Here is a 13,576-nt window from a genome sequence, read left to right as displayed (position 1 = left end):
GTGTGTGGAGGAAGAATGTCCGCTCCAAGAAAATCACTGGATGTCGAAAATCTCTACAAAAAAATTTGTTCATTGTTAATCCTGTATGTATTTATCATTCATATTTTAAAATAATTACTTACAAAAAAAGAAAGTGTGAATTTATTATAGCTGTTGGTATAGACTGTTCTTGAAATCAAATATTTTATATTCTTAAGAGAATTCCCAGTTTTCATCCTGTATTGTCATTTAGGAGTCTAGCAATCTAGGGGTGTTTCTACATTTTAACTAGGGTTGCAAAATGCAAAAATATAAGAAGAGAGTTGGACAGGTCCCTTTTGATTAGAAGTCACCTCAGAGTTTTTGGATTTGTGATCCCCTTTGTTGTTGATTAGGAAAGTTATATGTCATTTTGAGCAGAGTAGGCTGGTAGCCTCTTACCTCCCGTTATCTTTGAGACACTCTAGACTTTAGAGTCGAAAATAAGTTAGGGCCTTGTTTTCATGGGTCAGTAGCTCCCAATATATCATGTTTCCTTTACAATGGATTCATACAGTAGGAAAATTTTTAATATTTACTTTGGACAATGGGGCAATCATGAAAACAAAACTGTGAAAAAATGTGTGACCATATTTAAAATTTCTATCTATTGAATTTCAGCTTGCATTAGAAGTTTCCTTTTTGGCCCCTAGGAATAAACTGCAGTCATCATTACCGTCACACTCAGAGTTCTGGTCCTCAGCTGTCTATTTCTGTGACAGTATCTCAAGTTTGCTTTTTACTAGTCATTTCCTTCACTTTGCATATGGTAATATGAAAGACTGTTATCAACATGCCAGTCACACAATAGGGAAACATTCAAGGTCTCTGGCTAACATAAACATTAGTATAAGACAAATATATAAGATGGACTATCTCAAGTCATCCATTCCATTGTGCATTCTGAGTTGTGAAAAACTATTCCAGTCCTTCTTGACATGAAACTCAAATTTCATTAAGGATCCATCAGTCATTTGAAGTTATTTTACCATCTTTCATCTTGTACCATGTCTTGAACACTACATATATCATATATGTGTTGCTAGGTATGTAAAATAGCTCATTCTTAATTTGTCTTTGAAATTACTTCTATCAATCCTCGAGGCATGTTCTCTTATTGTGCTGAGAGTTTTCATTCTGTGTCCATCATTCACACCAGTGGTGTTTCAGCCTTTATAGTATCTTCTCTTAAATTTAGTCCCAGCAGACTAGAAAGCTCTCATCCTTTTAAGCAAGGATTGGCCTAAATAACAGAATCATTGCAGTCATTTAGATATGTATTAAGTGCTGTAATCACCCACACACTTACCACTAGTCTTATATTTATAATTAGTTAACTAGGGCTGATTCCCCTAGACAAGGTTGAAGGGAGACATACTGAGTTGTCCTTGTTTTCCTCTTATGATTTTTTTTTAAATAACCAATTTTGTTGGCACCTGTGCCTACATCATTTCCTTATAACAGTTTTGATATATAATTTACATACTATATAATTCACACATCGGAAGTACACAATTCTGTTATTTTTAGTATATTCACAGAATTGATCAACCATTACCACAGTCAATCTTAGAATATATGCATCACTCCAAAGGAAACCTCATTACCCTTTAGTGGTCACTCTATTTCTTTCTGACTTTCCTGTCCCTTCCCCCAATTATAGGCAACCGCTAATCTACTTTCTATCTCCATAGATTGGCCTGTTCTGTAGATTTCACATAAATGAAATCATACAATACACTTGGCTCTCAGTGTCTTGGGGGACTGGTTCCAGGACCACCCCAGCAAATACCAAAAATCCACGGATGCTCAAGTCCCTTATATAAAATGGCATAGTATTTGCATATAACCTACAAACATCCTCCTATATATTTTGTCATCTCTAAATTACTTTTAATACTTAATACAATGTAAATGCTATGTAAATTGTTGTTATACTATATTGTTTAGAAAATAGTGACCCAAAAAAGTCTATTCATCTTTAATATGGACACAAGCATTGTATACCCTACTACATTTTTAATCTACAGTTGGTTGAATCCATGACTGTGGAACCCGAGGATACACAAGGACTGTATGTAGTCCTTTATGACTGACTTTTGTTTATTTAACATAATGTTTTCAAGGTTCTTCTATGTTGTAGCATAGCATTTTTAAAAGTTGGCAAATTGTATTGGATATGCCTATTTTATTTGTCCATCTATTGATGGATATTTGGATTGTTTCCACTTTTTATCTATTATGAATAATGCTGCTATGAACATGCATGTACAAGTTTTTGTCTAGACATATGTTTTCATTTTTCTTTGGCACGTATGTAAGAGTGGAATTACTGGGTCATTAGCAACTTTATGTTTAACCTTTTGAGAAAACATGAAGCAGTTTTCCAGAGCAACTTGTTACCCAATAACAATTTAATGTTAAATTTGACTTTCTTCTGTGTCCTAACCTCTTAAGTTAATAGATGGGCCTTTCCATTATCATTATGACTGGACATTGTAAAGTACTTAAGGTAACACCCAGTTTTCTATTACTTGCCCTCAATTCCTTAAGTTACTTGCCATATTCCTTAAATAGCTGAAAGACATGTATGTGTTTTCAAAATCAAAAGAAAGGAATTCAGACAAATTAAATCTGGTAATTCAAGGAATACTTTTAGAAAAGAGTTATAGAAGTGATCTTTTAACATATGCGTTTTGTAATTGTAGCAAAAGTTCACACACAGAAGTGTTTATTATCCTTAATAACCATTCTTGCTTTTTGAATGTTTATACTTTTAAAGTACAGAATATTTTTACTAAATAATAAATTCCTATTTTCATTCAGCATTTGCGACCAGCTCTTCTTAAAATAAATGAATTGTGTTATTATTTGAGTTTTATGGGACTTTGTTATATTGAAAAGTGTCACACGTACACCCTGCAGGAATTTAAGGCCGCACAAGTCCTATGGCTAGCAGAGGTAACAAATTTTCTCTATAAGAATCAAAGCTTTTTTCCCTATTTTTGATACTTCAGTATCACTAACTATACATATTCAACGATATCTAGGTGACAGAACGCCTGGGAGAATTTCGAAATGAGGCAAAATATGTAGTCAGGAAGGCTTGTCGATTTGCTTTGCGTGCTGCAGGATTTGTTCCTGATGACTGTCCTTTTGGACCTTTTGAGGGTATGAAGGGGAAAGAACCTCAATATATCAGAGGTAGTGGCTTTCTAAAATTTCAGCCCTTTTTAATTTTACTTTTCTGAAGTTTAAATAATGATTCTATGTTTGAATTGTTCCAAACATTTGATGGATGTTATAAATGTAATATATTTTGTGGAAGGGAGGGAAATAGAGAATACTGCATGTTTCTCCCATTACTCCTGTTTGTATATAGTATTTCTAAACTGGATACAGAATCTTGATTAATAAGCACTTTAGAGTGGACTCAGCATCTCTCTGCTTAAAGGTACGTCCAGTCTACTAGCACATACAATAGGTTTTGTTAAAATTAAGGGACTGGATTGACCTTAGGATTGACTCGGTTGGCGGGTACTATAAAGGATGACTAAATAATAGGTAGAAAAGGAGGGTAAAGCTGTTCCTAGGAAAGAGGTAGCATAATATACAGATCAAATCCTGTTAATGAGAATGTCAGTAAACTGTCTACAATCTTGTTGAATTGAAATCCTTTGATGTAAACTTATTTTGGATAATTGGGCTGTTTTGCAGGTTTGAAATGCTTCATGTACCAAAATATTTTGTTGTTTTTGAATTTTATTTATCTTTTCTTTGAATCATATTGAAAGAGATGGAACTTTTATACAAGTACACTTGTTGTTGTGCCTTCTGTTATTCTTAGATTATCATAAAATGCAGAGCAGTATAAGTTTCATTAATACGCCATATGAGTTGCCCACTTATGGAGACTCTGAGAAAATGACGTATACAGAGCAGGCCAGCAAAAGGCATCATTGCATGAGGCTGACATGGTAAGACTATTCTCATTTTCAAGAAAAATTGTAGTATCCATCTTAAGCTTCATTAAAAATTAAACCCCAGAAAGTGATGAGTATGTTAATTTGCATAATTAGAGTAATCATATCACTATGTATATCAAAGCATCGTGTTGTATACCTTAAGTACACACAATTAAAAATTAAAATGAAAAGTAGAATCTTTTCTAAGACCTAAGTGATGTCTCACTTGGAAAAAAAATGGAACCCTTTACCACATTGTTCATGAATGGTGATGAGAAATTTGTGGGACATGGTAACCTGAATGCACAGCCCAGAAGACCCCCTCTTCAAACTGCCACCAACCAAAGCAGCTCTGGGACTGTGAGCTGATAGAGACAGAGCATGAGGCCAAGGCCAAGAGCTCCTCTTTGATCTCTCTGGCTTTGTTTCCCTCTGGCCCAGCCTGGGCATGGAGACTCGCAGTACAGCAGGCTGTGGCAGGGAGAAATCAGGCACACAGATTTATGGACCTCCTCAAGTGGGCCTGGAGGACGTGCTCCATCTTTTTGGTCACAAAAGAACTATAGGCAGCTGCATAACTTCACAAAGGTGCACCCAATCCCTAAAATGGGATTTACCACTGGGAGCCAGAGAGAGAAATATCCCTCCTAGGACCTCACCAGGGGACTCTCATTAGCACTAGCTCTGACACCGGCTTACCCAACTGGATCTTGACCTTGACTGTTCCAGAATTTGGATTTCCCATCATTCTAAAATCTCATGTTTTTGGAACTATAAAATACTGATTATTGTTTTTCAGTCCTCACAGACTTAATCCAACTTTTGCAATTATGTAATACATCTTAACTGTTTCTCAGTTTATATATGAAAATATCTGTGTAGCAACAGAAATCAGTGAATCAGTCTCTGAGGCTACCATAGTGGGCCTAAAAGTATTAGAGGCCTTAGAGCTCCACGTGGGCAGAATAGGACTATTCTAAATGTCTTGCTGACTCCGTCTGCATTCTAAGTAAGCACTCAAGTAAGGAAACATAAACTTCAAACCTTTGGGTTAGCAATTGCCATCAACATTTATTCAATAGCAAAAATTTTACACTTTTACTATTAGAATGCAAGTTACAGATGATGTATGCATTGATTTCTCCTTTAAAGCATCTTTTAAAAAAAATTATGGCCCTTTTAGCTAGATAAACTAGATGCATTTTCTCTAACAGCTATATTACTCATTAAATATTCTATTGAAGAGTTAGAACATCTAACTGAATTAATGCTACATATTTGAATATATTTGTGTTTTAAAAGGAAAAATATCTAAGAACAACTCTTCTGGACAATACATATCTGATATTGTAGTATAATTAAATGGAAATTCAAGGAGAAATTATGATATTTTACATTTTAAATATTTGCTTTAGAGGCACTGTCAAAAATATGTAGTGAATATAAAAAACTGAAGTTGTATTTGTTTTTTTCCTTTCAAGCTTTATTCGTCTAAACGACTATCTAATTGAGAACATATTGCATGTCTTAACCGTAAATGCTGTTAATTCGCTTTTGAACCATCTCACTGACAAGCTAAAACGAACACCTTCAGCAGATGTCATTCAGAAATGGATTACTGAAGAGAAGCCTGAAGTCCCTGATAAAAAGGTATACTCACACAAAATTAAGAATATTTTATTGGTCAGCATTTATTGAGGAGCGCAAACTATGCTCTATGAATTATGCTAATGTCTGTGCACTAAAAAAAGAGAGAAATGCATAGAGCAGCGGCCCCAACATTTTGGACACCAGAGACCAGTTTCATGGAAGACAATTTTTTCTGCAGACTCTGGGGGATGATTTCGGGATTAAACTGTTCCACCTCAAATCCTCAGGCATTAGTTAGAGTCTCATAAGGAGCATGCAACCTAGATCCCTCACATGCACAGTTCACAGTAGGGTTTGGGCTCCTACGAGAATCTAATGCCACCACTGATCTGAGGGGAGGCAGAGCTCAGGCAGTAATGCTCACCCTCTGCTCACCTCCTGCTGCGCAGCCTGGACCTGTACCTGGTCCATGGCCCGGGGGTTGGGAACCCCGGGCATAGAGTATTTCATGTTATAATCAAAGCCTACAATACACATGAAATGGCAGACTGAAAATCAGCATATCAACAAGTATCTAATAATAGAGTAAAAATCCACCGTACTGAGAGAAAGTTCCTGTCACAGGAACTTGCTAAAGCTTACTCATGTGTTCATTGACATATTTCTTAAGTACCTACTCTGTGCCAATTCCTGTGCTGGATGTTGAGTAGATAGTCATGAAAAGCATAGATAGGATCTTTGTCCCCCAAAGCTTATAGTTCATGGGGACATAAGTGCTCCTTGTGGGCATAAACTGGCAGGGAGAAGCAGGAAAAGTGGTATAAATAAAAGAAGTAAACAATGGTTTAGAGGTGAAAAGAAGCAAATTACTGTGCTTTGAGGGAATGGCCTTTTATGAGGATGTTGATCTTAAAGACACAGAGTACTTTGAGAAGTTTGGATGAAGTAGTACAAATTCGTGCATTCCAGCATAGCTAAAAGAAAGATCATATTGTCTCATATTCAAATTTCCAGTAAGTTTTGCCCTAGCTCCATCCTTAGTACTAATAGCTTCCTTCCAGAATACCTACATGCTCACCTGATTTCATCAAGGTGAGCAAAACATGCTCATCTCATTTCATCAAACCTCCTACCCTCACAGCTTAAGTCTCCTGCTCCACAGAAACCTAATTATACAAGACCTGATGCTCTCAGCCTTAGTTTCCCTTTCTTCCAAAAGTTAAATCATAGTCATGTACTCCTTTTCATAGCTTTCTCTCCTCCCCTATTCTGAATTTCTCCTTTTTATAAATAGTATCAAAATTTTAAAAGTCACATTTATTTTCTATTCTAAAAGTAATTTATGCTAAGTGACAAAATTAGGAAAACACAAATATACAAAGAAAAGCACCTTTGCTACCCAAAGATAATTACTTCAAAGGGAAAAAAAGATATTATACTTTCCTTACTGCTTTATCCCTTGCTTTTTCCTCTTAGCAATACAGTATTATGAAATATTTCCCAAGTCAACATTTATTTTTCCACATGATATTCTCACAGAGAAATGTATAATTCTTGTAAATAATTTTCAATTATTGATCACATTCCCACTATTTCAAATAATGCTGTTAAAGGGTATCCTTGTCTATACATTTTCACACATTTCAGATTTTCCCCTTAGAAAAAAATTCCTAGATGTGAAATTGAGTCAGAAATATGCACATTTTTAAGGCTTTTGATACATACACACTGACATATACTCTCCAGAAGGCTTTGTCAATTTACAGCAATGTTTAAGAATGAGCATTTAGGCCAGGCATAGTGGCTCATGTTTGTAGTCCCACCACTTTGGGAGGCCCAGGCAGGTGGATCACCTGAGGTCAGAAGTTCGAGACCAGCCTGGCCAACATACTAAAACACCGTCTCTACTAAAAATACAAAAATTAGCCGGGCGTGGTGGTGGGTGCCTATAATCCCAGCTACTCAGGAAGCTAAGGCAGGGGAATTGCTTGAACCCAGGAGACGGAGGTTGCAGTGAGCTGAGATCGCTTCATTGCACTCCAACCTAGGCAACAAGAGTGAAATTCCGTCTCAAAAAAAAAAAAAGAATAAGCTTTTACCCACCTGCATACTAAATAATATTACCGTTCATTTTAATCTGCATTAGTAATATACAAAGTGGTATATCACTGCCTTCAAATGTTGTATTCTTGTAATTATGACCCCAGGGCAGGAATAAGGGCATGGGTCTAGGAATCAGAAATACCAGGGTTTGAATTCTGGTCTGCCGCCTACTAGCTAGTATGATCTGGATGAAACATTCTACCTTCTCCAGATCCCATTTTCATCCTATGGGAACAATAATGGAACCTGTTTAAGAAGGTTGGTGTGGGAATTACACAAATACCCAGCACTGTGCCTGGCGAACATAAACTCTCTGCAAATGTTGTTACTGAATAAACTATTTTAAGGAAGAGAAGAATAAGGAGGTGAATTCATCATTTCTATTTTGCTTTCAAGAATTCTCAGATTATGTCCTTTGCCCATTTTTCTACTTAAGTATATATGTATTTGAATATATTTCTATGTAAGGATTCATTAATATATTATTGGCATATAGTCCTATTAAGTATATCAACTATAGTTTTATTAAAATTTTATCAACTTTTTATCTGCTATATACATTATTGATATGTCTTCCTAGTTTATTGTTTACCTTTCCATTTTGTTGGTAGTATTTTTACAAGGAGAAAAGGTTTAAACTGTTATGTAGCCTTTCAATATTTACCTTTTTTTCTTTCTGTTCTTTATTATTCTCTGAAACACTTTCCGCATGCCAAGATTATGAATTCAGCTAATTATATAAACTTCAGTTTACATGTCCCTTGTTTTTTTATTTTATTTTAGACCTTGATACTTGTGTCTTTATAACACTGTAAATATACTCATTTCAGGGGACCCTTGTGGTGGAAAAGCAAGAAGAAGATGAATCTCTCATCCCTATGTTTCTCACAGAACTAATGTTGACGGTCCAGTCACTTCTCTTTGAGCCTTCTCTGGAAGACTTTCTGGTGTGTGTTTTTCATGTATTACTCACATGCAAGCACCCTTTTGGAAAACGAAGCAGCTGTTTTGCTGTCAATTGGTTGTCAGAATTGCAGTTGTCATTACTCCAAGATGGTCATGAGAAAGAGAGAAAGCATTGTTTTGTCACAGCATTATAGCTATATATAAACTATCTAAAAGTTTAGCACATTATCTTTAACTTGAGTCAGATTAGAGGCTTTGTAAGGTACAGGAAAACATTCTATACAAAATTTAAAAGTGACTATAGGGATCCCTTTAAGGACAACTCAAGAGATCACTCTGTTGTGAATACCTTTTCCCTTCCTTCTTTCCTTCCTTCCTTCCTTCCTTCCTTCCTTCCTCCCTCCCTCCCTCCCTCCCTCCCTCCCTCTCTTTTTTGAAACAGGGACTTACTCTGTCACCCAGGCTGGAATGCAGTGATGTGATCTTAGCTCACTGCAGCCTCAACCTCCCAGGCCCGAGCAATCCTCCCACCTCAGCCTCCTGAGTAGCTGGGACTACAGGTGTATGCCACCAGGCCTGGCTATTTTTTTTTTAGAGATGGGTCTTTGCCATGATGGCCAGGCAGGTCTTGAACTCCTGGGCTCAAGTGATCCGCTTGCTTCTGCCTGCCAAAGTGCTGGCATTGCAGGTGTGAACCACCATGCCCAGCCTGTAAATACCATTTTTGAAATCTTTTTAAAGGTATGCTGGATCCTAGAGAATTTTGTTGTCTTAGTTATCTATAGCAGTGTAACAAGTTACCACAAAGGTAGCAGTTGGAAACATCCTCCATGAATCATCTCAGTTTCTGTAAGTCAGGAGCTTCACTGGCTACTCAGATTATCGTCTATTTCAAGGTCTTGGTCTCCCTCAGACTGCTGGAAGAATTCAGCTCTAAGCAACTGTAAAACTGGGATCCCCATTTCCTTAAGGGGTGTCAGCCAAAGACCACCCTACTTAGGTCCTAGAAACCATCTGTAGTTCCTTGCCATGTGGCCCACTCTCTCAGCAGCTTACAATATGGCTATTCACTTCTTCAAGGCCAGATGGACCATTCTCTTAGGAAGGCCTCAATCCCTCTTTTAGGGGCTTTCACTTGATTCAGTCACATCTATCAAGGATAATCACTTTTGACTAACTTGAAAACAACTGAGTTGGGCCCCTGCAATATCCCCCCACCTTTGCTGCATCATGTAACCTAATCATGGGACTGGCATCGTATTATATTCACAACTCTCACCCACACTCAAAAGGAGGGGATTGAACAGCATGTGTACACAGGGGCAGGAATTTTGGGGGTCATCTTAGAATTCTGCCTCCTATATTTGCATAGGTGCATAGGTTAGTAAACCAGTCAAAGTCTGTATCTTCTGTTGTTAGCTGCTGTACTCTGATTCAAAAGCACTAGTAATCAAGATCTCTAGATTTTAGTCTTGGCTTTACAATTAACAAGCTATTTGACTTTGGGAAAACCACTTCTGGGGTTCAGTTTCTGCATTTATATGATGAGAAGGCATATGAGTTCTAGCGTTGCTTCCTCTTCCAGCAGCCTATGATTCTGTAATTTATGGGATAGGCAGTTTGAAGGCATTTACAATGACAAACAGACTACTGAGGTCCCTGTGATTGGAAGCTCGCTCAGGAACTCCCATGCCAAGAGGCACTGGACTCTCATGTCCCCTCCTGGCCACAAGATTCATGTCCTTCACATGGGATGCAGGTGTCCTGGACTGCAGATGACAAAAGGAGGCTCTCTCACAAGCAGCTGGCTGTCTTTTACCCCCAAGGGGTGGGCCTCAAACTGAATACCCTTCCCATTTCCTGTTACAGGACCCTGTTCCCCACATGGGTATTTTTAACTAATACATATGAAACATACATGGCCAAACTTTGGGAATAATTAGCATGCTTGTCCGTTCATACCAAAATAAGATTTTATTTCATATAACCCAAAAATCAGCCAATAGAAGTATAAATAGGACTATTATTCATAAATTTTATATTTTTTCACTACAATTTTAGTCATTAGCCTTAATCATTCCCAATGATTCCAAACACACATACACACGGAGATTAATCTAAAGGAAAATTATATACCTAAGTCATGATCTCTTACTTTGCTCTTGCTTAGGTTACCTATGGTTTCCTAACACTTGATTCAATATATACTTTTAAATTCTAATATTTCTTGCTGTGTGAGACAAACCTCCCATTGCATTGGATTCTGTTTACTGCTTCTGCTAATTGAAATAGACTCCTCCTTTGGTTTAATTGAAATAGACTTCTCCTTTGGTTTAATTGAAATAGACTCCTCCTTTGATTTCTATTTCTGTAGCAACATTTTTTCCTTCTCAGTCATCTTTCCAAGAGCCTCTTTTATATCTATAGATCCAATACTTTTCTTTTAAGCCTCACTCATGGTCATCTGGAAATCTTCACCTGAATGTCCCACAGTTAGCTTCAATTCACCAATATGAATTGAACTTATCAATTTCTTTGAAAACTTGCTCCTCCCTCCCTGTCTCCATCTCAATGAAAGGTGCCCAAGCCAGCAATCTGGCAGTCCTCCTAGATGCCCAGATGCCCAAGCCAGCAATCTGGGAGTTCCCCTAGAGTCTCCCTTACCTCCTTGAGATCAGATCATCAGTTCTTGTGTGCTGAACCATGGTTGCACCCACTCTGCCACTCTTCTCCATTGGGACCTCATCATCTCTCTTCTGGCCTGCTGAAATAGTCTGCTCTCATCTGCCTGCCTCTTTCCCTTCTAATCCGTTTTCCACATTGCTGACAGCAAGATTATTCTCATAAGCAAATCTAATCATGTCCCTTTCCTGCTTAAAATTTCTCCATTGCCTGTAGTAGCATCTTTCACAAGATGTTCTGTGAGTTGTTGGTAAGCATTCCAGGAGAAAGGGGGTTGTGATATACATTTATATATTAACAGATATAAAAAATCCTGTTTAGCAGGTCCTGAGAAAATTCCTGTTTAACTTCGTGTAACTCAAGATTTCTTCTCAAATTTACCTTGGAAGTTGGGACCCTTTATCCTCTGGGTAGTCCCCGATCACAGTTTGGGATTGCTGGCCCATGGGCTAACACTGGCATCATGCACAAGGCCTTTCATGAAGGGGCTGACTGCATCTGCAGAGTATTCTCTTTCTGCACTGCAGTGCTGATGCTCCAGTACCTAAATGACTCACCTGCCTGCCCCCTTGGGTCCCATACACAATGACTTAGCAAGGATTATACTATTGTCTGATACACTTGACAAGCTTGTCTTCATCTTTTGAGACTCATTTAAAGACTTACGTTTTCTTTATCTCATTTTCTCTAATTAGACTTTATATTTATTTTAAATTACAAACTAAACATGCTCATTGAAGAGACTTTGAAAAACATAGGAAAAAATTATTAAAATAATCGATAATATTATGTACCAAAATAAAACCCATTAACATTTTATATGCTTCTGTCCAGTCTTGTCTTAGTGCATACTGATATGCTGATATATATAACTTACCATGAGGTTATCTACAGAGATAGATATGGATACATATTTACATTGAGATAATATTATATACCAGTTTTATATCCTGCTCACTCTCTTTTATTCAAACTTAACATTATATCATAAGCTTTTTCTCATGTCATTAATTATTTTTGGGAGACGCCATTTTGTAAGGATATGTAATTTTCCATTGTATAAAGGCACCAGAACTTATATAACTATACTTCTACTTTTGAACACTTAAGTATTTCTCTGATTAGTTATTAATACAAGAAATACTGCAGTGATTGTCCTTGCACATAAATCTTTGTTTACATTTCTATTTTTCCCATAGATTAGCTTTCTGGAATATAAACTACTACCCAAAGAATATAAACTTTTAACCCTCCCTTTAAATTTTCCCATAGACTTCCTTGGCTTTCCTTCCATTGTGACCTGCTAGTGTTTTGTTCGCACTTCAAATGTAGAACTCATCACCATGTGTTGCAATTTTTTTGTCTCTCTCAATTAGAAAACATGTGTCCTCTCTCAATTAGAAAACATGTAGGGCCATGTCTTTTGATTTGTCGTACACTCAGAATCAGCACAATACCCAGCCTAGTTGAATAAGTTATTCTTATTTATTTTAGCATTTCATAAAATTCAAAAGAATTTATAAACATGTGCATTTACATTTATATTTATGCCTTTCTCGTTGACAGGATGGTATTTTGGGTGCAGTTAATCATTGTCAAAACACTGTGTTATCAGTTCCTAATCTCGTGCCTGATTCGTATTTTGATGCTTTCACCAGCCCTTATATTAACAACAAACTTGAAGAAAAAACCTGTGGAACTGGGCCAAGTTTAGCAGCAGTATTCGAGGATGATAAGAATTTTCACACAATTATTTCTCAAATAAAGGTATGTTTACTCTGACTAAAACTATTTTATAATATTCTCAATTTTTATGAAATTAAGTAATATATATTTTTTCTTTCTTATCTCTAAATGTTCTGATGTGAAAATTGGCATGTGCCTAATCTCTAAATGGTAAAATTTGAAAATGATATTTGTTCTCTAGAAATTGTCCTGTTGAGCATGAAATAATTTTTTAAAAGCATTAAAATAGGGCCCGGCATAGTGGTTTACACCTGTAATCCCAGCACTTTGGGAGGCTGAGGCAGGCAGATCACGAGGTCAGGAGATAGAGACCATCCTGGCTAACACGGCGAAACCCCATCTTTACTAAGAAATACAAAAAATTAGCCAGGCGTGGTGGCAGGTGCCTGTAGTCCCAGCTACTTGGGAAGCTGAGGTAGGAGAATGGCGTGAACTTGGAAGGCGAACTTGTAGTGAGCCGAGATCACGCCACTGCACTCCAGCCACTGCACTCCAGCCTGCGTGACAGAGTGAAACTCCACCTAAAAAAAAAAAAAAAAAAAAAAAAAAAAAAGGGAATAAAAAAA

At 37.0% G+C, this 13,576-nt stretch overlaps 1 protein-coding gene across 1 annotated transcript in view; it reads left to right on the top strand.

Annotated features, from left to right (window-relative positions):
- The window catches only part of DNAH6 (dynein axonemal heavy chain 6), a 327,840-nt gene that overhangs the window by 40,157 nt on the left and 274,107 nt on the right, over positions 1-13,576 (top strand). The window contains exons 7-12 of the mRNA XM_017892976.1: positions 2,845-2,979; positions 3,069-3,222; positions 3,866-3,995; positions 5,465-5,633; positions 8,507-8,623; positions 12,831-13,031. Of these exons, the coding sequence (XP_017748465.1) occupies positions 2,845-2,979; positions 3,069-3,222; positions 3,866-3,995; positions 5,465-5,633; positions 8,507-8,623; positions 12,831-13,031 (906 nt within the window). The remainder of the gene's footprint in view (positions 1-2,844; positions 2,980-3,068; positions 3,223-3,865; positions 3,996-5,464; positions 5,634-8,506; positions 8,624-12,830; positions 13,032-13,576) is intronic.

Source organism: Rhinopithecus bieti, unplaced genomic scaffold, assembly GCF_001698545.2.
Source record: "Rhinopithecus bieti isolate Rb0 unplaced genomic scaffold, ASM169854v2 scaffold_23283, whole genome shotgun sequence".
Classification (NCBI taxonomy): Eukaryota; Metazoa; Chordata; class Mammalia; order Primates; family Cercopithecidae; genus Rhinopithecus; species Rhinopithecus bieti.
The sequence above is the reverse complement of the archived record's forward strand: the minus strand, read 5'-3'. Positions and strand labels throughout refer to the sequence as shown.